Below are 27,196 nucleotides of genomic sequence, written 5' to 3'. Positions count from 1 at the left end.
GCGGCCAGAGTATCATCATCCGGAACCAGTCAAACTCATTAAAAGACCGCGTATACTTCTGTAGCCAGACTTAAACCTTTAATCCTTGCGGTAAACTGTTCCACGCAGTATTCTTGCCTGCAACGATCCTACTTCACAAACTCAACTAATCCTTTTCCTCGTCAGGAACCCAACCACGCTCTTCCGGTCAATGCCAAAGCGAGGCAGTGCCTTTTCCGGCCAATACGTATTGTCCTCGCTGTTAATGGACGCCCCCGGTGGAATCACGTACATGCTGTACGGACAATTTGGTGATATGGTCATTGCAAGCGCGCGAGAGTTGTGTTTCCTTTTGTCCGAGTAGCGAACGAGTTGCCGCACGAATTTCCAATGGTCATACGCCGACTCTAGACAAAAAAATGTCATAGCCGATTCATGGAGATTACGCACTTCTGTCTCCAGTCTTTCCATCCCGACAGTTCCTCGCTGCGTCACCACTATACTTGGGCTCTCGGGAAATTCTTCAGGGATCATTCCGTCTCGCGTACGGCACCAGAAGGCATCCACGCGAAACTCATGGTAAGTGTTGGTATCGGATGCGTCCTGAATCTGGATACAGCATGACCAAGCGACGGAGTTCCGGATCATTGGATTGTCGATCTCCATCTTTTGATCTTCTCCCTCGGGAAGCTTTGAATCAAGGCCACAATCAATCAAATCAATGAAAAACTGTGCTGCTCTCCACTCAGCCAAGCGACGGGCCTCCGCTTCTGTTTTCCATGTAGCTCTACAGAGAGCATGGCCATCGACTCGAACGACACAGTGCACACCAGGGGGTGAGCGAGAATCTCTGCCAAACGAAGCACGAGGAGGATCTTCCACAGCAGTTGTTATCTGTTGCGAAGCACACTTACGGTTAGTTCGAACGAGTAGCATTCATAGCGAAGAAATACACGTACACTGGCGATGCCTGACAGCTTTAGAGCTCGAAAGGAATCCTCAGATGAAACATAGGCCAGAGATTTCACGTCCAGAAAATGAAGAAGTTGAGCCCAGATCGAGCGGATCCTGTTTAGCCTGTCCAACATGCCATCGACAGCAGCATTACAAGCTTCAGGCTTCGCCATTTTCGATGCTTTGAAGCGGATGACGTCGTTGACATCAACAAGAACTTCAAATACGCCTTCTCGCAGGCGTTCCATGCTGATATTTGCCGTGACATTGGGGACAATTCTTCTGTGTTCAGCCCCCCGGTACTTCAGCGATGCTCGAAGTCTGTTAATACCAGCGCATAATTCATCTGTTGGTGTAAACAGACTTCGAATTGCGGCGCGAAATTTGCCATCGTCGGTGTTCTCGCTCTCAGACACCTCATTATAGTTTTTTTTCATTTCATTCTCAAAGGCTGCCTCATCTGCTGCAGCGCTGACATCTTGTGAGGCTTTGACTGCGGACGGATCCCAGTCATCATCAAACCCACCGTCTGAATAGTTATCGTAGTCGTCGTCGTCCATCTCATCGTCGCTGCACAATACGAGATTAGACTTCTTCACTTGAGTTGTTGTCGGGGGGCGAGATTGGTTCGTTCCTGTGGATGTCGATGCTGGTGCTGCATTTGTTGTGTTGTTGCTTCCATTTGAGGAGCACGACGGGGTAGATACGGATATCATCTTGTTCAATGATTGCAGGATGTCGCGCCATTTTTCATTTGCAGACCGTTTGGCATCTTTCGCGTTCAGGCATGCTGTCGAAATGGCCAGTGTGTTGCGCACTCGAATGAAATACATGTACAAGGGCGGAACGAGCTTTTCCGACGCCGAAACCTGAAAGGACCTTGTGTTAGTCTCCCTTAGGGCCAACAATGCAGTACTTCGAAGTAGTTAGCCAGCCGTACCTTGTCATGATTCTTTGCTTGCGTTTCGTTGCCTGCCATCAAAGTTGTGGGCGTTTCAATTAGTCGTTCGTTGTACGTGACGAGCAACGCTTTCCACGTTTCAATCATCCCATCCAGTGTGTTTATCAAAACAGAAATTGCCTTGTCCTTCGCGATTTCAATCGACGACCCTTCTCCTTTTGCTTCGACCACGCCTTCGGATGCAGAAAGCACACAGCTAACAAGACCACTGTTTTCCTTCGTAGCAATCCGGCGGATCTGGAATGCAATGTAGACATCACACTAAGTAAAACGTACTAAACTATACGAAGCAGGAAAAATACCTTCCGATACATACCGATAGATTGGACGAAAGCTGAATAGTTTCGGACTGCACACGCAAATTCCACACGATCGATCTTACAGTTTGCTCGGTCCTCTCCCGATCTCGAAATAGGAACATCAGAAGTTCCTGGTAAGCGTCAGATTTTGCTTTTGAGGCTTCATCTTCGGAACGAGGGGGTCCATCACTATTGGCCTGCGAGCCGCTTCGATCTTCAATGAAGATGTTTGCTTCTGCTTCGGCACCAGAGATTCTCTCAGCTCTGTTTTCGGAATATTTCCTTTCAGGAAGTGGTGGTATTTCGGATTCTGGGGCTGAGTACTCCAGTCGGGGACGAGGAGCACCACGCTCGTCCTCGTAAGTGTCATTTGCATTTGGTGCGTAGTGTCGCTTTCGTAAAATGCCCATAGACCTTAGCTCAGCATCTCTCGAGCCGACATTTTCGCTGCTCACGCTGTTTTCGCGCATGGAATCCACCTCGCTGTGGTTATAATATGGCTGGGCATCTTCAGTCGCGCTTGGCTCATAACTGCTGGTCCACGCATCTCCATGGTGGGGTTGAACACTTTCTATCTTGGTCGGTTCAAAGTCGTTCGCATGGTGCTCTGCGCGGTCGAGCATCAGACTCTCCTCGTGCTGATCAATTAATTCCATCAGGAACAGCATCAGTGCGTCAACTGTCTCACTTTTAACGCTGGGTAAAGATGAACCACGCCTCCAAACGAGTGGGAGCTCTTGGATTAGAGCAACTACGTCATAGTTAGTATCGTTATCAGTGGGCTCTGCAGTGGGTTTCTCGTACAGCTGCACAATCCAATAACTTATCAGTCTAATATCAACATGCCAGCCAAGCAAATGTGCGTACCCGAACAATTTTCTTCGAGATCAGATAGTTGAAAGATGCATCTTTCACCCTTCTGGTATCATTCGCGATACAGAGGCCGAATTGAGACTTCAGATGCAGCAGCATGTCGCCATACAGTCTTCGATGTTCAACTACAGCCCTTGTAAGCTGCGACAAAGCTCGGATAGTTGCATCACGATCGACAGATGCAGTGCACTCAAATGACAAATTTCCTAGTCGAACCCGAGCAATGTACTGGGCCGAATCAACCATCCGCAACTCTCGCCGAAGCTGCGCGGAAACAACCGTCAACCAAAGTATTCAGGGAATGAGGAAAACAGAGAGCTTACCTTGAGTCCCGCAGCCAAGATAAACTCTTTACTCATTGCTGACAGCGACACAGTTTGGACAGCTTTTCCTAGTCCTTGAAGCGATGACACGAGGTCGATATTAGGGCCAACCAAAGCAAGGAGGTACGATCGGCCCTCCTCAACACCGAAAGTTCTCTGCTTGGCGGGGATACTTTTGTCACTCTGTTGGCCCTGCTGAGTGGGTGGAGGAGGTAGAGGTGCTGGAGTCGGTGTCGGAGCTGAAGCTCTAGCGGCCTCAGAGACTGGCTCAGTCACGCTTACATGGATCGGCGCGGCATCTATAGCAAAAGTCACCCGTTTCTTCGGCGCAGTCCGTGCGGCAAATTGAGAACCTTTGTGGCGCAGTATCGACGTAGTGCTCGGTGCACCGGCAGGGTTGCTGTCATAGCTCTCGTCGATCGTATCGACTGCCATGTCCACAGGTTCCTCAGCCATGTCCACGTCCTTGTCCTTGTCCTTGTTTGCTCCGTTGCCCACCCCCTGCTCACGCATCAATTCCGCATACCACTTCCGGAATTTGTCGGCGAATTGGAACTTCCTGTCCTCCATCAACGTGTTCCTCATGTCTCCCGTCATGATCTTCACGTACATCAGCAGCTTCTTGGCCGAGTGTAAGCGCTGCACTGCCACTCGGTCCTGTCTGATCAGCCCCTCGTAGCGTTCAGCCAACTGCTGGTGGTGCGTGTCCATCTCGTCCAGGAGGCGGAGAACGCGACCAGGCGTGCGTCCCTGTCTCGGATCGTCCCGAGCCGCCGCCCCCATGCGTACGAAGCGCAGCACAACCGTCCTCCTCGTCGCCTTGTCCTGCTCCTGCTTAATGTGAACTTGTGCCCCAATAGCAGCCACGTCCTTATGCAGCTGCTTGAGTTTCCTGGGGCACAAGAGGAAGTCCTCGATGCCCATTCCCACGAAATAGTCGTCCGGTTCCACGGTGCAGATGGGCTCCAGGGCAGCGCATTTGCCCGCCACTTTGTCCTCGAACGCCATGGGAAACTGCGGCGGCGCTGTCTTCTGCACTTGGAACAGGTGCGAGCTCATGATGGCGGTCACTGACACGCCCATGCTCGCGAGCTGCAGGTCACCAACGGGCCCACGGGGAAGCGAGTAGTGCACCTCGAAGGCGCGGCCTAGTGACAGCAGCTTGCGAGCAGCGAGCGTCGTCTCCACGCGCCACAGACGCACGCTCATGTCGAACGCCAGGTCTTGGTTGAGCTCGGGAAGCGGCTCCATGCTGTCCGCCCAGGGCGCCATGTTCCAGGCTCTGCCGACAACTGGATGTCACTGTGTGTGGCACTACGGAATGACTGGATTTCACTATACCAAGAGGGACAAAGGGTGACAATGCTCGCGGCTTGTGTGTGTATTACTTATGTTAATACTGTCTACTCCATGAGGAAGATGCGGCTGGCAACGTCGCCGACGAGCCAGTCGATGCCGTCCACGAGGCCGTCGCCAGTGACGGCGCTGCACGAGACGATACTCCAGTGGCGGGTGGAAAACTGAGCCGACCGCAGCCCCAAAGCGTCTGCGATCTCCGCGGAGGAGAGAGCGCCAGGCAGGTCCTGCTTGTTGGCAAAGATGAGCAGCGTAGCGCCTGCTAGTTTCTGCAAATACGGTAGCAGCCAGCAGTCAGAGAAGCAGCAACTTCAGGAGGATCTTATGAACGCACCTCTTGCGTCAGCAGACTCGAGAGCTCGCGCTTGCAGTCTTCGAGTCGCCGTCGATCGGCGCTGTCCACGACCCACACGAGGCCATCCGTCTGTCGAAGCACACATCCACTGTAAGCTTCCTTTATACTTCAGTGTATACAGCCTGCCGCTTCCAGACCTGCTCGAAGTAGTTTCTCCAGTACGAGCGAATCGTTTGCTGTCCGCCGACGTCCCAGACATTCAACTTGAAGCTGGCAGTGACAGCAACACAGCGACCATGAACCTCGCACTTGCACAGAACCCACCGCGCACACTCACTCTTTGTACTCAAGTGTCTGGATGTCGAACCCCAGCGTTGGAGAGATCTCGGTGATGTCCTGGCCCATGAACTTCTTCAGGATTGTCGTCTTGCCGGCGTTGTCCAAGCCACTACAGCAACAGCAAGCGCGTCAGCCCCAGTAAACGACCTCTAGCACTAAGAGTGAAGATAGCAACGCACAGCATAAGGACTCGGATCTCCTTCTCCTTCTCCTTGACCTTCTTGAGGATACTCAGCAGCCCCATGATGCGATTCGCCTTGGTGATCTAAAGTAAATTGCCGAACGGGAAGTAATTTATTTGTAAACTACCGTCACGAAAGGGCATGAAACGACGCTTACGTTAGGTAGTTCAAGCGCAGCGCAATTGCAGTTAGTACTACGTAGTCGATACGCCATGACCAAAGCCGCCCCACCTAGACGCTTACTGCTGAAGAAGTGCGATGGGAACCAGGAGGACGTAAACGCTTTCGATCCGAGCAGTCGGTCGACCAAGGCGCATTTCCCCCTGCAACAGGAGCAGTCTTCAAAAGAAGATGCAGATCCGTTCGAGAGCAGAAGAGCTTGCAGACACACGTCATTGGAAGAGCTACTAGATCTGGAACTGGATTTGATCCTGCCTGTCACTGCAATTCCAGCTCCGACGAGCAACCAGTTGCCTGTTTGTGCTGCAAACGAGGAGCTGGAGGCCGACGTCGACTCCGTCTCACTGGAGCTGCTGGTACGAACGAGCGAGCAACCATAGTCGTAAATGACAACTCACATGACTCGTATGTGTTGATGATGCAGGCGATGCAGAGCCCACACGGCGAGAATCAGCAATGGCTAAGCGAAGAAGACGAGCAAGACGCGAATTCCGTGCCAAGCGCGATCACCGTTCGACCAGAGGAACAGTCTCCACGGCCTACTGTGAAAGGAGCGTCGGCTTCTAGAAAACCGATGGCGCTTCATCTCGTGTCGCCGACAGCGTTTGTACCATCGTTCCCTCCATCACCGAGCCAGTCGTCGACAGACGAGGACTATGGTTTAGCATCGCCGATGGCGCTGCCAGACACACCTTCACAGTCTCAATCAGGGATCACTTTAACCTGGGACCTTGCACCAACCTCTCCTACCTACGAAGATACTTATACAAGAGCAGGAACTTCTCGTGGATTCGCACAGTCCAAGAGCGTCCAAAGACCAGAGCGTCGAACCCCTCGATTTTCAGCTGCAGCTAGAGCTGCAACACCAAACCCACGAAACCACGGAAGCTATGCACCGGACCGAGCTACGGCACGGATAACACGGTCTGCACTTCCAACGCTACCGGAAGGCCGAGGCAAGGCTAGGCATGGCGGAATCTACTCATTGTTACTCAAGAATAAATCTGGGAAACAGGAGCCGATGCTCGTTGAGGACGCACACAATTCCGACGGTACGCTGCTGTGGTTTGATGGTACAGAGGAAATTTTTGGTACTGATTTCTATCCCTCAGGTATGACTCAGGCGCCTTCCGTTTCTAAGGCGAGTGCGTGCAAGCAAAAACACGGAGGTATCTACAAAATGCTGAGAAATTATAAATAATTTCTCATGTTATACACGGTTCTCTCGTTTTCTCTCATAACGCTATCCATAGCTCGAGTTTCATTTCGTGCCGACCATCCTGGATTTTGTGGATACACATGTTACCCGGTAATTTACCCTGTAATCTATTCTTTTTTTGCTTATTGCATCATCAAGAGAAGAGCGCACCGAGATGAACCGCATTTTCGGCAAGAAGAAGGCCGAGGCACCCTCCGTCAACGTCTCCGATGTAGGGGGAAAGGTGGACGCGCGGATCACCGACCTCGACATGAAGGTAAGTGGCTGGGACTTGCGCTGCGGCTAATGAGCGCCGCTGACCGAGTAAACCCCAGATAGAGAAACTGGATCAGGAGCTCCGGAAGCACCGGGAGCAGATGAAAAAGACGCGGGGCCCAGCGCTCAATACTGTGAAACAGCGAGCCATGCAGACACTCAAGCGGAAGAAGATGTTCGAGGCGCAACGGGACAAACTGACAGCCCAGTCCTTCAATATTGAGCAGGTGCCTTGGACAGATTGACGGGCGTTTGATGGGCGTCCGAGGCTGGTACCGAACGCTGATCCTGTGCGTGTATGCTCCGCTATCGAACTCTCTGGATTGCAGGCCTCGTTTGCCATTGACACATCAAGGGACACAATCTCAACTGTGGCTGCCATGAAGAGCGCAGCGGTGCAACTGAAGGCAGAGACACAGAAAATCGACATTTCCGAGCTGGAGGTGAGACTGGCCACATTAACTATGTTGCGTATAGCGAGCTATTTGCTGATGCGCCCTGTGCGATTATGCGTGGAGCAGGACGTGCAAGACGACATGGCGGATTTGATGGAGGATATGAACGAGATCCAAGAGATCATGGGGCGCTCGTACGGGTACGTACTTGCAGCACCTTATCACTGCTTGCCTGAAGTCACAATGCGAGCATATCTGACCGTGTGATGTTCGGGCATTTTTGCCTATCTGCAGCATCGGCGACGAAATCGACGAAGACGAGTTGGAAGCGGAGCTGGAGGGGCTGGAGGAAGAGTGGGCTGAGGAAGAGGCGCTTGGAGAGGAAGCAGAGTCGGCGCCGTCGTACCTTGCACCAGCCCAGCACCACGAGCTGCCTGCCGCCCCCTCGGGCATCTTAGACTCGGGTACCACAGCTCGCGCTACCGACGAGTTCGGGCTTCCTGTAGCGTCCTACTCTACGTAGCGCTGCAAGCTGCACACCCAGCAAAACACAAGACCTTACCAATACATTTGCAGCACATTCGCAATACAGCCATGTGTCATTGCGCAGTTCGTGTCGCTGTCAGCCAAGCGTTGGATCGTGGCCACGCACTTGTCAAACATGGACCGGGAGAGATGGCTACATTATACCACGTCAGCGGAGCTACGCTATTGGCCGAGCTTAGACAGCCAATCATTTTTCGGAATCACGTTTGACAGGGTAAAAAATGAATATTACAGGATATGTATTATCACAAGGTGGTTATTGATGTATTTGTAAAGCAAGTGTATCTTTCCCTCGCACGAATTCGTTTATATCATTCGCGAGGTTTTTTATCCCCGAGGTTTTATCATTCCAAGCAAAATTTGGTTGCGCTCACTTTGGTATTGGTGGTTTTGGCAGCGCTTCGTCCAGATTCCAAGCAGCAGTCTGGCAGGTATGGCCCGCGAAGCAAAGGAGCCGCGCGTGAAGCGCGAACGCAAGGGAAAGAAGGAGTCGCGCAAGAAAGCGGCCGAGGAGAAGAAGGCTGCCGAGAAGGCCGAGGCGCTCGAGAACATGTCGCACGCCGACCGCTTGGCCGAGGAAGGCATCATCGCCACGTGCTCGCACAACGTGCGCTCGGTTCACAAGAACTTCAAGGACATCAATGTGCTCAACTTCAGTATCACGTACTTCGGCAAGGTGCTCATGGAGGAGTGCGACATCTCGCTCAACTTCGGCCGGCGCTACGGCCTCATCGGTCGCAACGGTTCGGGTAAGTCCACCTTCATGAACGTGCTAGGCGCGCGCGGTATCCCCATTCCGGAGAGCATCGACATCTACCACCTTAAGCACGAAATCGAGGCCAGTGACATGACGGCGCTCGAGGCCGTGCTCTCCGTGGACGAGGAGCGCAACAAGCTCCAGGCCGAAGCTGACGCTCTCTCGGAGAAGATGACCGACGATTCCATCAGCGAGGAAGACAGCGAGGCCATCTCTGACCGTCTGACGGACCTGTACGAGCGTCTCGATGACATGGACGCCGCTACGGCCGAGGTCCGCGCTCGTCAGATTCTGTCGGGTTTGACGTTCTCGGACGCCATGATGGAGAAGAAGACTAAGGAGTTTTCCGGTGGGTGGCGTATGCGTATCGCGCTCGCCCGTGCTCTGTTCATTCAGCCGACCCTGCTGCTGCTCGATGAGCCTACCAACCACTTGGATATGGAGGCTGTCGTCTGGCTGGAGGACTACCTGTCCAAGTGGAAGAAGATCCTGCTCATGATTTCGCACTCACAGGAGTTTATGAACGAAGTCTGCACGAACATTATCGATCTCACCAACAAGAAGCTCGAGTACTACAATGGTAACTACGACACGTACGTGCGCACCAAGGCTGAAAAGGAGGAGAACCAGATGAAGCGTTACAACTGGGAGCAGGAACAGATCAAGCACATGAAGGAGTACATTGCCAAGTTCGGTCACGGTTCCGCTAAGCTTGCCCGTCAGGCTCAGAGTAAGGAAAAGACGCTGGCCAAGATGGTGCGTGACGGTCTCACGGAGAAGGTCGAGCAAGAAATGATCGGTGACTTCAAGTTCCCCAACCCGGAACCGCTCCCTCCTCCGGTTCTCATGTTCCAGAATGTGGCTTTCGGTTACCCGGATTGCCCCCTGCTATACTCCGGCGTTGAGATGGGACTTGACCTGGATTCCCGTGTGGCTCTAGTCGGTGCCAATGGTACTGGTAAGACAACCCTGCTCAAGCTTATCACAGGAGATCTGGTGGCGCGAGAGGGTAACGTCCGACCACACAGCAAACTTCGCATTGCGCGATTCAGCCAGCACTTTGTGGATGTGCTGGACCTGACGAAGACCCCGCTTGAATACTTCCGCTCGCTCTTCCAGACGAAGTCTGTTGAGGATGTCCGTAGCTACCTCGGCCGCTACGGCATCACCGGTGAGGTGCAAACACAGATCATGGGTCAGCTTTCTGACGGACAGAAGAGTCGTGTGGTGTTTGCGTACATGGCGCAGCAGAATGCACACATGCTGCTGCTGGATGAGCCCACGAATCACTTGGATATGGAGTCTATTGATGCACTGGCTCGCGCTATTAACAACTTCGAGGGTGGCATGTTGCTGGTGAGTCACGACATGCGATTGATTTCGCAGGTCGCCAAGGAGATTTGGCTTGTAGAGAACCAGTCTATCAAGGTCTACCAGGGTGAGATTTCCGACTTCAAGATGCGCGTGCGTAAGCAGCTCAAATTGGCGGACAAGGAACCTGCCAAGGGTGCCGAGTAAATGCTCATGATAGCTTTCTTCTCATTAGATCACCTCTACATGTAGAGCTGTTGAGGCAACCGCTGAAGCATTTTCTTAGCACGCTGTTCTGTTCATATTTGATTCCCTTGCCGACAGATAACATAGATTGAAAAATCACACGTTGGTAGTTGATGAAGTTGTTGACTCGATCATTTTGGCTTTTGCTGTATTTTTAATACGGTGAGCTGTGGTTCACCTGCTTAATAAAGCTGAATGCAAAAGGGTGTTACGGATGGCTTGAATCGAGCAGATCATCGCTAGGATACTTTCAGGATACCGGACGTGAAATTCCACCGTAAACATCATTGTCGATAACAGGCGATCAAACGCGTGATCCCACCTTCTCCAGCATCAAACCCCGTTTTGCACTGGGCAAGCAAGCACCCTGAACCGTAGTGTGCCTCGAGACCATTTACAGCTCGCATCTCATGATCGCGCGCTGTGGCGAGCGAGTTGTTTCAGCAACACAATCTCCTTGTCCGCCTCCAGTTTCAACGCCACATACAAGTCGCGGAGTTTCTGGAAATGGCAGCACCATTAGTTCCTGTAACGACGATCTCTTACAGGTGGAAGTGTGTCGGTGCGATTGCTTACCTAGAGCTCTCGCCTGTTATGTACTTCTCGAAGGCACCGACTCGGAGCCATCCACTCTTCTCGGGGCCTCCAAGAAGAGTTTTCTTGGCCAATAAGGTGGTTTTTGTCTCCGACTCGGCAACTCATTTCAACCGTTCTTGTTGAGGTTCCTACTCGAGATGGTTGTGTCCACGCTGAACGATGGATATGAAAGTGGCACCATGGAGTCAGCATTTTGTCTGCAAAACCTTAGACCTGGAATGACACGATCTTCACGAAAGGTCGTCTGTCGCCGTTGAAAACACGCCAAGACACCTTCGTCCTCCCCGATGCGCTGGTCTCCACTTGTGCTGCTTGGCCTTCTCTTTGCCATCTTGCAATGTCTAGCGTGTTGCCACGCGAAAACGATCGATTATGAAGCGCTGGAAAAATCGTGGGAGGTTGGGGACAATGATGCAGAGCTGCGCACGGAAGGAGCCGAGCACTATCGGCAGCTTGCAGACAAGTGAGTGTACCATAGCCCACCTTGATACAGCATGCAGCTCCAGCAAAACTCATTTGTTTGCCCTTTTTATCAGGAGCGAGGACGAAGCGAAGGCTCTCGGTCCTCAAATGATATTCGTAACGATGAAACACGGCGGCGATCAACGACGAGAGCCTCTTCCTGGCGTTGCAGCACGATGGAAAGAGGTAAGATTATAAAGCGGTGGCTGCATGCACTAGCGAACTTGTAAGTACTTACATGGTTGGTTTTTGCAGATGCTGTGGAATGGTGGGATCGAAGTGAACATCTACGAAGTTGCCGAATCGAAGCTTCTCGTTGGACTACAGAAAGGCATGTTCGTCAACGATGTCATGCGCTTTCTCGACCAGCAGCGAGACGTGAGAGAGTACGAATGGAACGGCAAAACGTATTCACACAGCACCAAGTCGACCAAGCTTAGCCACCAAAACCACCGTCAGAAGAAAACGAAAAAGGCTCACCGAAAAAAAGCACACCACCCACAGTCTAAACGCTCAAAACTAGGCCATCACGTGCACATGAACGGAAAACAGCCTCGCCCTAAAACTCCTCAGCCCGCATTCTCTGAAGACACTGCACAACCCAAGATGACAGAACCTCCCCAGCGTAGCGGGCCAAACGATGAGCTGTGACATTAAGGTCAAATGTTTATCTGAACACAAATCCACTCATTTCCACCATGCTCAGCTCTTTGTCTCTTGTGTCGGTTCGGCTTAGTTGCTCGTGCGCTCACTCCGAATAGTTTCAAGCAACGGGCCCAGCATCTTGTTCTTCTTTGCGTTCTCCATCACGGTGTGCAGTCTCGGGTGGGAATCTGCGTCACGCACAGCGCTGATCGCTTCCAGAGCACGTAACGCGCTACGAATGAGATCCTTCACGCGCTCAACCTCAGGCCCAACCTGGTCCTCTTTGACCTTCTTGTTGATCGTCTTCTCCAGCGGCTCGACCAAAGAGTCCAACGCACCGACAATACTACCAGGCTGAACGTAGCAAATCTTGATCAAGATTTGGTGACTAAGCATCTGAACGTCGTCCTGGTCTCCCAGACCGCGCTTCAGCTGGTCGAAGAACAGCGAAATATCCAGCTGCTGCGGTAGCACCTGGATCAGTGTATCCACACACGAGTACGCAGCCTTACGGAGCGGAAGCCCATCATCCACCTTGTGTTTGAACGGACCGAGGTCAACCACTCGCTCCAACTTAGTTTCTGTCGCCTTCAGGAGCACTGGGAAGATGCGCTCACGGACGTACGGCACCAGATAGTGCGCGTGGTGGTGAGCCGCCGTGTTTAGCACCAGCAGGGCAGCCCGGCGCACGTGCAAATCTTCGTCTTCAAGCGCCGCCAAGAAAGGGTCGATGTGAGCGAAGATCGCGTTGACCGCAGGCTCTTGCGCCGTTGTCGTCATCGCATACTTCAGACTTGTCACGGCGGTCCAACGAGACCATACGTCAGATGATCCGCAAAGTTCCGTCACAATGGGCATGATTTTTGTACTGTCCGTCACGGCGAGTTTCCCCATGCATTCGCCAACCATATTGCGCACCCCCTCTTCTTGACGAGCACTCATCTTCTGTAAAACTGGCAGCACGCGGTCTACATACAGCGCAAAACCGTGGTGAGGCTTAGCTGCGTGGTCCGAAATGACTTCGCGTAGCGACGTCAGCAGCAAGTAAGAGTTCTCTCCAATCTCCAACTTAACCATGATAGTGTCCAGGTACTCTTCCATGTTGCCAACGCAGATACTACCGAGAGAGTACGCTGCCGCAGCCTTCACTTCCTCGCCCGCATTACTGAAGCACTTTAGAATCGTCTCCTTCACGTCGGTATACCCAGCAAGCTTGATCTTGCGGCCGAACTCGCCCAAGCAGTATAGCGCAAGCACTTTGTTCTTTTCGGACTCCGTTTGCGTGATGTCACCTACAAACTTAGCGAATGCCACCTTGCGATTCGTTTCAGTTGTAGCCACACATGTACCAGCAACACACCGAGCGATGTTAAGCACAGAATGTTTCGATTCTTCCAAAGGTGTCGCCATCAGCGCCTTGAAAAGTTCGGTGAAGCTGCTGCCCGGAGAGTTCAACTGTGTGAGTTGCGCGAAGAATCCCTTCAGTGCATCCAAAGTAGGCCCCTGGAGCATGGAGCTATGACAGAGCTCCAGTGCCTTCACTTGAGCATTTTGCAGCAAAGCGTCTGTCGCAGCAACGTGCGGACACACGCGGAGAGAGTTTGACACCAGCGTAATGCTCATGCGGCACAATTGAAGGTCCACGTCGACAAGAAGGAGCGAAGCTTCTTGGACAACTTCGTAGTGCAGAGACTCCGGCATGCTAGCTCCCTTGCGCACAACCAGATCATTTAGGGTAGCCAGTGTCGCTTGCTTCAACGTGCGAGACTGCTGGCGAAGCAGCTGGGCCAGAGTTTGTGTGCACTCCACCAGAATAGGGGACATATCCAAATCGAGCTTGGAGCGAGCAATGACTCCGATGGCCTTGATAGTCTGCACTCGCGTGATTTCGTTGTTGAGACGCTCCATGAGAAGCGGATAAATTTCGCCCACCCGGGGACCAAGTTCGTCACCTACAATCATACCAGCAAAATGTTAGCAGGGAACACCTCGCTTCGTGAATAAAGTTGTCGACAACGTACCGAGGACAGCAACGATCTCCCCAATACTGCTGATGGCAGCCTCCTTAATCTCTTGATCGATATCATGAACCTTCAAGCTAGGCAACACCGCTTCGAAAAAAGGCACAGCGTACGGCTTGTACGCCATGTCTCCATCGTCAACCCGAATAATGCGGACTAGAGACTCAATCAACCCCAGCGCCTTTGCCACCGTTTTGTACCAGTCTCCCCTCGCGCATTGCACTGCAACGTTGATGACCGAATCAATATGCGGTCGGAATGGTTCCACCGTGTGCGTATCCACGAGCAGTCGGAGAAACAGAAGTGCATCCAGCTTTAAGTCCGAGTGCTTGTCCTCCACTGCGTTTAAAATATTCGGCATCAAACGTCCAATGTAGTCTCCCAACTTTCCGTGCTCCACCATGGCGAGTTCGCTAAGCATCGCAACTACAGCACATCGCGACGGAACTGAAGACTTCGTTCCAAACTGCTTGTTGGCTCCAGCCACGATCGTGTTAAGGCGCTGCTCCAACTGCGTAACGCATCCGTTCGACTTAGGTGGGTGAAAGGAACCAGCTCCATTTGAGCTTGGAAGTGTCTTGTGAGTCGCACGAAGAAGCTCTGCAAATACGCCAAACACGTCGATCCGAACGTTTTCTTCTCGCTCTTTGAAGCGCGAAATAAGGGGCTGGGCACAGTGGATGTAGAGATGTTCCAAAAGCTCTGATCTCGTTGTGATGATAGCAGTCAAAACACGAAGACTGGCACGACGGACCTTCCAGCTGGTGTCGTCATCGTCACTGTAGTCGCCTTCCTCATCACTGTATTCCTCCTCTTCCTCTTCCATGTCTTCATCTTCGTCGGCCGAGTCGACATAGTTGTAGTTGGGGTCGTACGAAATAAATTGCAGCACAAGCTTCAGAATAGCTTCAACGTGAGGCGTGATCTCGTTATGGCATCGAACGATAAATGCTTCAAACGCCTGGAAGCAGTTGCCTCGAAGCTCATCTGAGTCTTCGTTTTGCAATGACTCGTCCTCAGGGTCTCCGCAGAACTGAACCAAGATCTGGATCACGGCGTCCAAGTGCCGCCCAAGACGGTGGCCTGCAGTGCGCGAGAGCATTCCGATCGTCTGGATCAACGTGCGCACATTCGCCGAGTCGGTTGAGCCCTGAATGCCCTTGATCAGGTGCTCTACCAGACGGCTCACCAGCACGTCAGACGCCATGACACCCAGCGACCCCACACAAGCCGTGGCCCGCTTGCGCACCAGCGGCGATTCGTCAGTCAGCTGCACCATCAGCAGCTCCATAATCGTCGCGTGCTCCGTTGCGACGTCGTAGCCAAATCGACGCAGCAGGTCCGTGAGGATGTCAAGCGTCTCGGTCTTGACAGCCGCGTCCTTGTCCTTGCCCAGCCCCGTGAACAGACGCGTGCAGATGCTCGTGGCAACAGACGCTCCCGTCGTCTGGGACACGTCCGCGACGATGGTCTTGAGTCCAATCGAGTAGATATCCCGTAGCTCCGGCTTGCCGTTGAGAATGAGGTCGCAGAGCTTGGCGCAAATGTCGGCCACCTGCGCTACCTGCACTTTGGTCACCAGGACGCCCAAGCACTTGACGGCGATGGACTGCACGTCGTTCGACTTGTCGTCCAGTTGCTTCAGCACCGCTGCACACACTCTGTAGTGCCACCATGCACACATTTAGCCCCTTTCCTCAACTAGAAGAACTACAAGCGCCTTACTTTGGCTCGAGATACGGCCCCAGCTCCACGTCCTTGTTGAGCTCGCTGCACAGATCAGAAGTGGCCATGTAGCGCTCATCCTTGTCAAAGTCCGTGGTCTGCAGCACACACACATACATCAGCACCAGACCCCACTGGCTACACGGAGTGAGACGCAGCGCACCTTGTCCAGCAGCTGCGCGATCTTGTCCTCGTTCGCGCGCATGTTTCTCCTCCTCCAAACGTGAAAGCGAGTGATTTTGAAGGATCTCGGGATGATCATGTGCACCACATCAACGACCATCACTCTGGAACCGTTACTTCAACGTTGGCTCGCATTCGCGTTTAAGCAAGCGACGCCCATGAGTGCGACGCGCTGCTAGTTGCTTGCCGTATATACGTCGATAAGCTAACATGTCTGCTGTGAGTGTGCGCAGGCGAGAGCGACAGCACCGTGGTGCCTGACCAGCTTGCGTCCCTCATTTCGGATGAAGTGGAGCGCCAGCTGAGAGAGCGCGGCTCCGTGCTCGAGGCCATGAAGGAGCAGATGGCCAAGGTGCTGGCCGAGTTCGAGGAGATGGCGGTCAATGTTAGCTCCAAGCGCTCGTGGTCCAACAGCGTCGCGAGGACGAAGCCCTTCGCCTCGCCCAAGAAGGCGCTCTTCGACATCCACCCGGTCGTCACGCCCCTGGATATCGTCCCTTCTTCACCTCCAAAGCTGCCCAAGTAGGAGCAGTGCAAACTGCAGAGTGGAATGGATGTGCGTCTCACCTGGGTGTGTATACTTTTGCGCAGGATTAGCGGCGGCCTGCTCAAAAACATTCATCAGCTTAAGCACAACGCTAGTGGTGGTGCCCTACCGCCAGGCGGAGCTCGTAGTCCCGACGGCAAGATCACGTTCGGTAAGCGCTCATACTACAGTGTAAGGAGCGTGTCCTGGATGGTATATTTTAACTACGTTGTTGACCTCTAGACAAAATACTTCCTCGAGTTGCTCACATTGAAAAACGCACTGACGGTGCACAGATGATGTTATCGCAGCAGAGACAGCAGATGTACGAACGAGCTCTGGTACGATATCCGCAATGCCGAAGCAACGTTTTTGCTCCCAGCATGTATGATCACGAAGAAGTGTCCAACTTGGATGCAGGCTCAGCACCTCAGGCACCCCGAGCGTCACTAGAGCTTGATTTCGTATATGGATGCCGAAGTGGAGCCACGACGTCGCTTTCCAGCAGCCATCCTGCAGCAGCACCTAACACTAGTACCAACAACAGCGCTTTCTACCTGTCAACTGGTGAAATTATGTGGTTCGCAGCGACGTTAGTGATTCTTTACAGGAAAGAAGCCAATACCCAGAGGTATTTCCGGGAGCACACGAACGAGGTGACGAGTATAGCAGTTCACCAGAACCAGCGCATTGTAGCATCCGGCCAAGCAGGACGATCGGCGTTTCTCTTGGTATGGAATGCGAACGATGAACCGCTGGGCAAACGGTTTGCGTGCCTCAAGGGCCACCAAGTGGCAGTGCGCTCCATCAGTTTTTCTCATGACGGTAAATTGATCGCTTCGTTGGGTGGAGATATGTACAACACCATTTGCATCCACGACTGGAAGGCGCAAGAGTTATTGGTAAGTGCTCGGGGGCACACGTTTCGGGTTCATGCGGTTGCATTTAATCCTTTTCAGGCATACGGTCGGCCAGAAACTCAGCGATCAAAGAAACCTGGCCAAGCTTTGCACGATGACGATGCATGCTACACCCTAGCAAGCTGCGGCGTCCGGCATATTCGCTTTTGGACACTGACAAAGTGCGTGCCCCCTCCATCAAAGGAAAATGTCGACAGTGCATTTTCACGCTCTACATTTGGTGGTCCTCCAAGATTGCGTCCTCCAACACCGACTGAGAAGGTCTGGAAGCTGGAAGGCAATGTTCCATCGTTCCATGGTCGATTTGAGGTTCAGGACTTTACAAGTTTAACGTTTGTGAACGATTCACCACCTCTGTATATGTATGATGAACACTCCAAGGAGTTGACGGCCACAAACGCTACTGATCATTCGCTGGGTCGGATCGTAGCTGGCACGGCTAACGGAGATCTGTGTCTGTTCTTGCAGCCAAGGGCAAGCCCCAATATTGATTTCGTTTCCGAGGGTGATCTTCACAAAGAGCCTGCAAAATGGTGGGAAGTTCCAGACGAATACACTGATGCTGAGATCAACGAACTCGTATTAGAGAAAATCGCATACGAACCAACAGCGAGACTCATTGATATCGTGCCTCATGACCAAGAAACTGGTAATCGATTTAAACTACCTAAACAAGCTCAAGCGGAGATGCAGAGTTTATCCAAGAAAATGGCGTTGAGGCCCAACTCAACGGCCTTGTTCTCACGGCTGGGTGAACTAAAGTATAGCGGTCCGTTAGCTCACCAAGGAGCAGCTTACCAGGTGGCGTACTCCAAGAAACGCAATACGATTATTTCATGCGGAAATGAAGGCAAATTGCTGCTGTGGAAGTGTGAAATGAGTAAGCCGCTACGAATCCCTGGAGTTAATACGTTAGGAGTCTTCACACCACTGACTGGAACATTTACAGAGGGGTCTCACGCGCTACTTCCACTCGATGAAAAGGTATTCTACTTCCCAACTATACTACCACATGAAGCGAGTGCGGGTAGCGCTGCTGCTGCACCCAAGCCCACAAGTATTGTATGGAAAGATGACGGGAACTTCGTGCTTGTTGCCACAAGCAATAGCTGCGTTTGGGAACTAAATGTCGAGTCCGGGGATTGGCAACTACTGTTTGAAGCTCGCAGTGGAGCTGTGACAGCTTGTGCTGCACATCCAACTATGCAGGAAGTGGGGACTGTATCCCAAGACGGATATCTTAGCATCTGGGACCTCCGACAGCACGTGTGCATTCGCCGCCTGTATCTTGGGAGCTTCATCACCGCTAGTGTCAAAGCCTTTTGTATGGAATTCCATCCAGCTGGAAGCGAAATCGCAATCGGGCTCAGCTCAGGCGAGCTACTTGTTGTCGACTATGATTCATTCAAGGTGTTGCTCCGGAAGAATATCAAGTCGAACTCCGGCAGCACTGCCAATTTACGTCTCTCCGGTCCCGCGTTTCGAGCAATTGCTCAGGTGAAATACTGTCCAAATGCAAAGTTCTTGGCAGTGGGTGTAAAGGACACTTTCGTTTACATTTATGATATTGTGAACGGGTACAAGAAACTTCACATTTGCGAGGGCCACTCAAGCGCTGTGATGCAATTAACTTGGAACAAGGATGGCGATATCCTGCAAAGCAATGCCACCGATGGTGAGATTCTCCACTGGATAGTATCTCCTGTTAAGGGTGAAACCAAACAGATTACTGATGCGTTTCTCGTCCGCGACGTTCAATGGATTAAATGGACCTGCGTGTTCGGGTGGCCTACGCCTGGCATTTGGTCCGAGGAGTCACCCAACCTTGTAGACATTGCAGCAGTCTCCACTACAGGCCCAAGGACTGCTAATGAGTACGATGAATGTGGAAACGCTCACACCACCTCCAACGAGGACTTGCTGGCAGTAGCGTGTCGATCCAGTATTCATCTTTTGAAGTACCCCGCTCATCGTGGTGCCAAACGAAAGGTGTACAAGGCTCATTCGTCCGCTATTTCAGCATTGGGATTTTCATTTGATGATGCATATTTGGTTACTGTTGGTGGAGATGATGGAACTCTCATGCAGTGGAGCGTTGTGTTCGATACAACAAGCTCCAGCCCTGCTGGTGTTAAAGTACCAGGTAGCACTGAAAAAGATAAATCCCGGACACCATTTGCAGAAGATGATAGCACTGGAGAGCAGTGGTCAAGTTCGAGTCCTGCCCCTCCCCCGCAGGATGGCAAGCAACGATCAAATCAATTGTCTCCTCGAAAAAATTCTCGGCAGTACCGCGAACGCCTAGTTTATCAGGACGATAGTAGCCGAGAACCTGAACCAGTCGGTGAAAGCGTGCATCGACATCCGAGTGAAGAAGAGCCGATAAGCGATATCCGCAGCGACAATTCTAACGAGGACAGGAGTTCTCAAGCAGGTGCCAGTGGTCCACCGGTAGAGCGAGGTGTCAGCTATCGAGGTAGTACCGATCTCGACGAGCCCCGTCCTGCACCTGTCCAAGTTCGAGCAACACACGACTACGCAGCTGAAAGCCCTGACGAGCTTAATCTCAACCGTGGCGAGATTCTGCGCGTGCTCTCAAAAGCTGGTAGCGATTGGTGGCTGGGCGAGACTTGTGATGGTACCAAGGGCTATTTCCCCGCTAGTTTTGTAGAAGACGTGGACCTTAGCGCTCCCGTCTCCGGCGACGAATCCGTACCAAACGAGGATCCGCCAGCAGAAGGGTAACTGTGGTTATTAAGTTTACATTTGCTTCTGTTGCTTTGAAGTTGTGTCATTTGCTGCTGTTGAAGTTGTCTGCGACGTGTGACGCAAGATGGCTACAGTTTCGGTGGCTCTAGTTGGCCATTTGCTCTCATGGCGACACCGCCGTCGGACACGGCGCTGGGTGCCACCTCGACGACGTTCAGAGACCTGCCGCTGCACGAAGATGTTGCTCATGCGCTGACGGCCATGCGCTTCCTGCGCCCGTCGCCGATCCAGCTGCATGCACTGCCCGTGGCTCTGTTCGGCAACGATGTCATCGGCCAGGCCAAGTCGGGCACTGGCAAGACTGCGGTCTTCGGAGTCACCGCCATAGAGCATTCGATTCGTTATGTGGAGCAGCGCGGTCAGCAGACAGAAGAGCTGATGGTGGGACATCCATTAGCGCTCGTTCTAGCGCCCACGCGAGAGATTGCAGTCCAGATCGAGAGTGTACTCCGTCAATTGGCGCAGTTCCGACCGAAGCTCGTCATTCGTACGTGCATCGGCGGTCTACCAGTGGCGCAGGACCAGGTAGCGGAAGCAATACATACGCATTCAACCGGTAGAAGATTGAATGGAGCTGGTATTTGATGTTTGCAGATGCACCTGGCGGCGGGCTGTCACATTGTTGTGGGCACGCCTGGGCGCGTGAAGGCGCTTGTGGATCAGTGCTCACTGCCGTGTAGTGCAATTCGACTGCTGGTACTGGACGAGGTGGATAAACTCATGGCGCGAGACTTTGAGAAAGATGTACGACTGAATGGATGACATTGGTTACTTAGCTAGGGACTGATTGCCGTCATTTCGATGCGTGTACAGATCCAGTATATCGCGGACGCTCTCCCTGAAAGACGACAAGTAACACACTGTCTCTGTGACGAAAGCTACATGTGATAGTTACGTTGCTACTTTGATTTTGTGGATTGCAGACCCTCGCATTTTCTGCCACGTTCACACCCGACCAGTTGATAGCTGTGACCCAACTAATGAGGACACCACAGGTATGTTGGAAGGAACTATATCATGAATTACCCAGTTCTCTATATACCTGATGATACTTTCTCGCTTAGATTGTGCGCGTTCGAGGCCCGGGTGATGTAACAACCGAGTTCATTTCTTCCGCTGAAGATCTTTCAAACTGGAAGGACCGAGAGCAGTCAAACGCGCCTGAACTCTGGCTTCACCATGTGCGACAGTTCTATAGCGTCGTCAAGTCCGCGCCTGCATCAGCCATGGGAGATGATGTATTGAATATGAAGGCGAAGGTAGTCAAGTTGGCAGCGCTGCTGTCAGAAATCGTATTTGTGCAGTGTATGGTGTTCTGCAACGACAAATTTCGCGCGGAGGCACTAGCCACAGCTCTTACAGCGCTAGGCTGGCCAGCAGCATGTATCACTGGAGCTCAAGCTCAAGCTACCCGCCTGGAGGTGATGGAAGACTTTCGCGCATCCCGCTCGCGTGTGTTGGTAACAACCGACCTCACCGCGCGAGGTATTGACGTCGACAATGTCAACTTTGTGGTACGTTGTGTGGAAAGCGATATATAGGCGTGTTCAATTCCTTATCTATGAACTGGTAGGTGAATCTGGATCTGCCACGTGACCCAGCGACGTACTTGCATCGCGTTGGAAGGACTGGTCGCTTTGGCGGGAAAATATCCTTTTCATCATGTCTCCTGCATTGATACGGTTGAGTTTGCCGGACCTCACTGATTCCTTAACCAAGAATTCTCTTTTGTGGTTGTTGTGCGTGCTTACGGTTTAGCAGTGACGCTGCTCTCTAGCAATGAAGTGCAAGGAGTCCATCTGCTTGCTCGAGTATTCAAGATGAAGATCAGCGAATTGCCAAGTCCAATACCCCGGGAGATCTACTCATACGCAACTGAAGAGGAAAATGATGACTGCAGTGGCGAAGGAAATGAAGACCCTTCAAAATCTGCGGTGACAGGAAAATTGCAGAAGGAAGATCGTACCGCATCCCATGAACATGAAAATGACGAGGAGAATGCCTCCCCGACTGCAGAACAGGTCGTCGAGGATAAACCGTTGTCGAGAGAGACCTCAAGTCGTTATGAGAGGGAGGAAGGCTCGTATGAGAGCTGGGTGAAGTTGCTGTAGCCGAGCACGGCGCTTACTTTCTGGATCTACGAAATAAATGGCACAATTTTGACATACAAGTAGTTGATTGATGTCAAATATGGGGATCTCGTGCACCGAAAAACTAGCCGAACTTCTTTACGATGCGACGCAAGGTGTTGACGGTCCGAACCGTGACTGGAACACCGAGTTTCTTGTCGAAGGCCACTTTGAACAAAGGGGACTCGCTCATTTTGGTGGTGGAGTACCAGACAAACGCTTTGTCGAGCAGTTGAAGCTCGTCAGCTGCCGTGGAGAGAGACTCGACGATGCCTCTCTGCTCCTGAGTCAGCTCTTCTTTCACAAGCACCACATTGACCGCTGTCGCCACCTTCACAACCTGATCACCTAGTCGTGCGACATCGTCCATGGAGCGAGCGAGCACTGGAATGTGGCACCCGAAGAGCCCTTCGAGCGCGTCCTCGACTTGGTGTTCGATGGCAGACACCGAAGACTTGTTTTCTCCGGCGGGTGGGTCGAAGATGACGTTCCCGCTGGCCAGGAACGTCTCGACGTTGCCGAATCCTGCCTTGCTCAATGCGTCGGCAATCGACTTCATGCTGTGCACGCGGCCTCCGACGTTCACGCCTCGAAGGAACGCCACGATCTTCCTGGTGGTGTTAGTCGCCGACGTAGTGTCATCGGATGCATGCGCTGGTGGGCGTGTGTCCTCAATTGTGGTGGGTTCGGCAGCAGCAGCAGTAGCAGTAGCAGTAGCAGCAGTACTAGCGCGCGTGACTCGCTTGACTTTGGCTGGGCTCTCCGTCCCAGCAGATGGAGCCTTCCTCTTGCCGGCCATCGCAGCGGCGACTCTCCAGCGAAGGTGAGAACGGGCTACTGAGATCCATCACAAGCCATGCCTCTGCCAGGAATGACACGCTCGAGTACCAAAGCGCAGCCATTCGGGCGAATCCTCACTTGTGCAACTTGCAAGATGCGGTCTCTCTTCGTCCACATCTGTCCACCATATGCAGCCTGCATAATCCTATTTAAGTCAAACATATAAGGTATCATCGTCAAACTATACATTTGTAAGAGTATCTATATCACCCTCTCTATTGCTCGCCCGTCTACTGCAATCCCTGTCTAATAAAGCGCGTTGTTCCGCCCTTCTTCGCAGGCGGCGTATAACCGACTCTTCCTCGCGGTTCTCGCGCTTCAAGCGTCTCTCTCTCTGCCGAGGCGTCGCCCCCTCCGCCTTCGCTGCCACATCAGATCTTGCCTAGTCATGACCACAGGCGTCGAGCCGTCGTCGTCCGCGACCGCGTCGTCCACGTCCTCCTCCGTGACGGACAACAACGCGTCTCTGCAGCAGTATATCTCGGCCAAGGAGGTGGCGCAGCACCAGGTCTTCCGTCAGCACGACTTGCGGCGCTCCATCAGCTCCACGCAGTTCAGCGGTGCCTCCAGCCCGGCGGCCAACGGCTCCAAGGCCTCGGCCGCCGGGTCTTCCATGTCGGCCTCCAGCAGCCCGCGCTGCTCGTCGCCGAACTCTTTACCCGTCGCCGAGTCCATCCTCAAGGTGGTGCTCATCGGCGACTCTGGCGTGGGCAAGTCCAACCTCGTCACGCGCTTCACCAAGAACAAGTATATGCCACACAGTGTACAGACCGTGGGCTTCGAGTTCGCGACCAAGACCATTCGCGTCGGGGACCGACGACTCAAGGCCCAGATCTGGGACACTGCAGGACAGGAGCGATTCCAGTCGCTCACTGCCGCCTACTACCGCAACGCGGTGGGCGCCATGATCGTGTACGACATCACGAACCGAAGTTCGTTCGAACACGTCACGGGGTGGCTCGCCCAGGTGCACGAGCACTCGCACGAGAGTCTCGTGCTCATTCTCGTCGGGAACAAGTGCGATCTGGCGCACCTGCCGGAGAGCAGAGAGGTGTCGACGCTCGAAGCGGCGAGATTCGCTGCGAAGCATTCGATGGAGTTCCTCGAGACGTCTGCACTAGACTCGACGAACGTCGTTGACGCCTTCAAGAAATTGATTGTGCCCGTGGGGCGCCTGCTGTCGCCAACCGAGCCAAAGAAAATCGCGCGACTGCCGACAGGGTGGCGGCGCGTGCTCTCAAGAACCAGGCCTGGCGAATACTCGTACGAGAACCAGTACACCAAGGAGCGGATCTCGTTCGCACCTAAAGAACCGGCGAAGCCGTCGCAGCAGAGCTTCCGAGCGTCGAACGGGTTAAAGAGAGGGTCACCGAGTGTTGTCACCGTCACACGCGAGAGCCTCCAGAGGCAGCATCAAAAGGCGTATCTCGCACAGAATCAGACACCCCAGTGCGGCGTCTGTGCAAGCAACTGCACTATATTGTAGTCATCGGACCGATGATGCACGGCTTGCCTCCAGGTCATCAGCCCACAGGCAAACCGTCCTCTTTTTCTCCACCAAGCCAATACAAGTCAATTACAGTCTGCGTGCTGACCCAGGAACGTCGCAAGAATGCGAATGGAGGGTACAGGGTCGAATAGAAGCAGGCTCACTCATTGGAGATGTATTTTCTTCAGTATAAGGCTTCGCGTTGCTGCGTGCAGCCGATCGCTGTGGGTGTTGGTTAGCCGCCAGTTTTGTGCCTGCTATCCTTTCATAATGCTGCCGCACACATCTGGCAATATTAAGTTTACAAACATGATGGACATGGTTGGTTGGTCTCTATGAATGTTCCCACCAGATAATGCTGCTACTAACCACGCACTGCTCATCGCTCGCTATTGCATCATCCTACTGTTTACTTCGAGCGCCGCGCAACGAAGAACGCAGCAGCGACGGTCGCAGCAGCGAGCGCGAGAGTGGCGAGCTTGCACTCAGTCGGAGCCGACGTCCACAGCCAGGCACACTCACTGGAAGCCTTCTGGTTCTTCTTGGCAATAATCTTACGAACGTGCTCGGCCACAGTAGCGCTCGAGTTGCTGGCGACCGATAGCCGTGTAGGAAGCGACTCCAGTGACTTGAGAATTGGGTGCTGCTGGATCTCCGCCTCAGCCACACCAAGCGCCTTGGACACCACCGGAAGGAATTTGCCGTAGTGAGCAGTGCCAACGACGACAACCGCCGAGTCGGGCTTGTCGGCTAGCGCTTCCTGGCCGTAGTGCATGGCAGAGGCCGCACCAATGGCGCTGTGCGGGTCGAAGAGGTAGCGGTGCACCTTCTTGTACTCGGCGATGGTGGAGCGGACTTCGTCTTGGAGCACCGCGTACGACGCCATCTCGTTCTGCGCCTTGGTGAGCAGCTCACCCGAGATCGTGAGCTCGCTGGTCTGCTCGAAACCCTGCATCCAGCCACGCAGCACGTCGTGGTTCTCACCGGACAGCGCGAAGAGGTAGCGCTCGAAGTTGCTGGAGACGCAAATGTCCATAGAAGGCGAGATCGTGTGCTCGATGTTGCGGCGGTGGTACTTGCCCGTGGAGAAGAAGCGGTGCAGGATGTCGTTCTCGTTGGTGGCCACAATCAGCTTGCCAATCGGCAAACCGAGCTTTTTTGCATAGAATCCGGCAAGGATGTCCCCAAAGTTGCCCGTGGGCACCGAGAACGCGACCTCGCCCGTCACGCCCTGCTCGCGAGCACGGAAGTAGGCCCAGACGTAGTACACAATCTGAGCCAGGATGCGCGCAAAGTTGATGGAGTTGACGGCGCCCAGATGGTACTTGGCCTTGAAATCGGCGTTGGCGAATAGATCCTTGACGATCGCCTGGCAATCGTCGAACGTGCCCTTGACAGCCACGTTGTGGATGTTCTCGTCCAGCACCGTGGTCATCTGGCGCTGCTGGATAGCGCTCACGCGTCCTTCCGGGAACAGGATAAACACCTCCACATTCTCCTTGCCGCGCAAGCCGTAGATGGCCGAGCTGCCGGTGTCGCCGGACGTGGCACCAACGACCGTGATCTGGTGCTTGGGGGCGCCCGCGGGCAGCGCCTTGTTCTTGCGCTGCAAAAAGAACTCGAAGAGGTTGCCCAGGAACTGCAGCGCGATGTCCTTGAAGGCGAACGTGGGACCGTGGAAGAGCTCGAGCACCAACAGCTGGTCTGTCACCTTGACCACGGGCGCCACGTCCTCGGCGCGGAACGTGGTCGCGTTGTAGCTCTTGGCCACGAGCGAGCGAAGCTGGGCGCGCGAGATCTCGCTCTCGTTGATGAAGAGGCCCATGACCTCCACGGCCAGCTCCTGGTAGGAGAGCGACGCCCACTTGGTCAGCGCGTCGGCCGGCAGCGTCGGGAATTCGTCGGCCTCGGGCACCAGCAGGCCGCGGTCGGCCGCCAGACCCGTGAGCACCGCCTGCTCAAAGCTGAGACCGCGGACGCCGCCGCGCGTGCTGCGGTAGTGCACCATTGTGTGTTGGGTTGGGTTGGGTTCGGTTAGTGAGAGTAACGCGGCGAGAGCGCAAGTGACGCAGATGAAGCCGCCTGCTTGGGCTCGGGAAACTTCTTGTGCACTGGAGGACGCAGGGCCCCGAAGTTTCGGGTAACATTTACCGTTGTTGCGCAAACATGCGACGTGGCGCAGATGTTGCACGAGGTGTGGTGCACACCACTTACGGCAATGCTCATGAATTTATAGCTCAAGTTATTGCTGACCGCTACCGATTTACGTGTCTTGCTTGATCTGCCATTTGACAAGGAAGGTATGAATACCATGGACACCTGCATTGCCTAATCGTGTCGGTTCGTCGGCTTCGCTCTCCAAGACATGCAGAAAAGAAGCCGGCACATCTTCAACGAGAAACCGGGAGAGCAACAGCCTG

General features: G+C 53.4%; 11 protein-coding genes across 11 annotated transcripts; 6 read left to right on the top strand and 5 right to left on the bottom strand.

Annotated features, from left to right (window-relative positions):
• Positions 1-141: 141 nt before the first annotated feature.
• KRP23_7119 (uncharacterized protein) lies at positions 142-4,661 on the bottom strand (the record flags this gene model as incomplete). The annotated part of the gene is made up of 6 exons (XM_067892395.1): positions 142-873; positions 939-1,802; positions 1,874-2,131; positions 2,211-2,999; positions 3,061-3,330; positions 3,390-4,661. 6 exons carry the CDS (start codon positions 4,659-4,661, stop codon positions 142-144), a joined length of 4,185 nt encoding a protein of 1,394 aa, XP_067744278.1.
• A 131-nt stretch (positions 4,662-4,792) lies between these two features.
• KRP23_7118 (ADP-ribosylation factor-like protein 2) lies at positions 4,793-5,623 on the bottom strand (the record flags this gene model as incomplete). The annotated part of the gene is made up of 5 exons (XM_067892394.1): positions 4,793-5,014; positions 5,080-5,169; positions 5,238-5,310; positions 5,378-5,488; positions 5,559-5,623. 5 exons carry the CDS (start codon positions 5,621-5,623, stop codon positions 4,793-4,795), a joined length of 561 nt encoding a protein of 186 aa, XP_067744277.1.
• A 150-nt stretch (positions 5,624-5,773) lies between these two features.
• On the top strand, positions 5,774-6,881 carry KRP23_7117 (uncharacterized protein; the record flags this gene model as incomplete). Its single annotated transcript, XM_067892393.1, has 3 exons — positions 5,774-6,097; positions 6,166-6,793; positions 6,865-6,881. 3 exons carry the CDS (start codon positions 5,774-5,776, stop codon positions 6,879-6,881), a joined length of 969 nt encoding a protein of 322 aa, XP_067744276.1.
• A 233-nt stretch (positions 6,882-7,114) lies between these two features.
• On the top strand, positions 7,115-8,133 carry KRP23_7116 (Charged multivesicular body protein 5; the record flags this gene model as incomplete). The annotated part of the gene is made up of 5 exons (XM_067892392.1): positions 7,115-7,216; positions 7,275-7,442; positions 7,545-7,658; positions 7,737-7,810; positions 7,905-8,133. The coding sequence occupies 5 exons, from the start codon at positions 7,115-7,117 to the stop codon at positions 8,131-8,133; spliced, it is 687 nt and encodes a 228-aa protein (XP_067744275.1).
• Positions 8,134-8,589: 456 nt separating this feature from the next.
• KRP23_7115 (ABC transporter F family member 1) lies at positions 8,590-10,431 on the top strand (the record flags this gene model as incomplete). Its single annotated transcript, XM_067892391.1, has 1 exon — positions 8,590-10,431. One exon carries the CDS (start codon positions 8,590-8,592, stop codon positions 10,429-10,431), a length of 1,842 nt encoding a protein of 613 aa, XP_067744274.1.
• Positions 10,432-11,354: 923 nt separating this feature from the next.
• Positions 11,355-12,180, top strand: KRP23_7114 (uncharacterized protein; the record flags this gene model as incomplete). Its single annotated transcript, XM_067892390.1, has 3 exons — positions 11,355-11,530; positions 11,604-11,715; positions 11,785-12,180. 3 exons carry the CDS (start codon positions 11,355-11,357, stop codon positions 12,178-12,180), a joined length of 684 nt encoding a protein of 227 aa, XP_067744273.1.
• An 81-nt stretch (positions 12,181-12,261) lies between these two features.
• KRP23_7113 (Cullin-associated NEDD8-dissociated protein 1) lies at positions 12,262-16,125 on the bottom strand (the record flags this gene model as incomplete). The annotated part of the gene is made up of 4 exons (XM_067892386.1): positions 12,262-14,126; positions 14,196-15,856; positions 15,921-16,018; positions 16,084-16,125. The coding sequence occupies 4 exons, from the start codon at positions 16,123-16,125 to the stop codon at positions 12,262-12,264; spliced, it is 3,666 nt and encodes a 1,221-aa protein (XP_067744272.1).
• Positions 16,126-16,261: 136 nt separating this feature from the next.
• On the top strand, positions 16,262-21,996 carry KRP23_7112 (putative ATP-dependent RNA helicase DDX20; the record flags this gene model as incomplete). The annotated part of the gene is made up of 12 exons (XM_067892385.1): positions 16,262-16,265; positions 16,337-16,625; positions 16,695-16,801; positions 16,873-16,970; positions 17,931-18,429; positions 18,499-20,290; positions 20,360-20,843; positions 20,913-21,062; positions 21,132-21,170; positions 21,242-21,313; positions 21,383-21,832; positions 21,892-21,996. The coding sequence occupies 12 exons, from the start codon at positions 16,262-16,264 to the stop codon at positions 21,994-21,996; spliced, it is 4,089 nt and encodes a 1,362-aa protein (XP_067744271.1).
• Positions 21,997-22,532: 536 nt separating this feature from the next.
• Positions 22,533-23,246, bottom strand: KRP23_7111 (uncharacterized protein; the record flags this gene model as incomplete). Its single annotated transcript, XM_067892384.1, has 1 exon — positions 22,533-23,246. One exon carries the CDS (start codon positions 23,244-23,246, stop codon positions 22,533-22,535), a length of 714 nt encoding a protein of 237 aa, XP_067744270.1.
• A 429-nt stretch (positions 23,247-23,675) lies between these two features.
• On the top strand, positions 23,676-24,773 carry KRP23_7110 (GTP-binding protein ypt3; the record flags this gene model as incomplete). The annotated part of the gene is made up of 1 exon (XM_067892383.1): positions 23,676-24,773. The coding sequence occupies one exon, from the start codon at positions 23,676-23,678 to the stop codon at positions 24,771-24,773; it is 1,098 nt and encodes a 365-aa protein (XP_067744269.1).
• Positions 24,774-25,185: 412 nt separating this feature from the next.
• On the bottom strand, positions 25,186-26,784 carry KRP23_7109 (Threonine synthase; the record flags this gene model as incomplete). Its single annotated transcript, XM_067892382.1, has 1 exon — positions 25,186-26,784. The coding sequence occupies one exon, from the start codon at positions 26,782-26,784 to the stop codon at positions 25,186-25,188; it is 1,599 nt and encodes a 532-aa protein (XP_067744268.1).
• Between the last annotated feature and the right edge of the window lie 412 nt (positions 26,785-27,196).

The sequence above is a fragment of the Phytophthora ramorum genome (assembly GCF_020800215.1).
Source record: "Phytophthora ramorum isolate Pr-102 chromosome Unknown Phyram_PR-102_s0006, whole genome shotgun sequence".
In the NCBI taxonomy this organism is placed as follows: Eukaryota; Oomycota; class Peronosporomycetes; order Peronosporales; family Peronosporaceae; genus Phytophthora; species Phytophthora ramorum.
The sequence above is the reverse complement of the archived record's forward strand: the minus strand, read 5'-3'. Positions and strand labels throughout refer to the sequence as shown.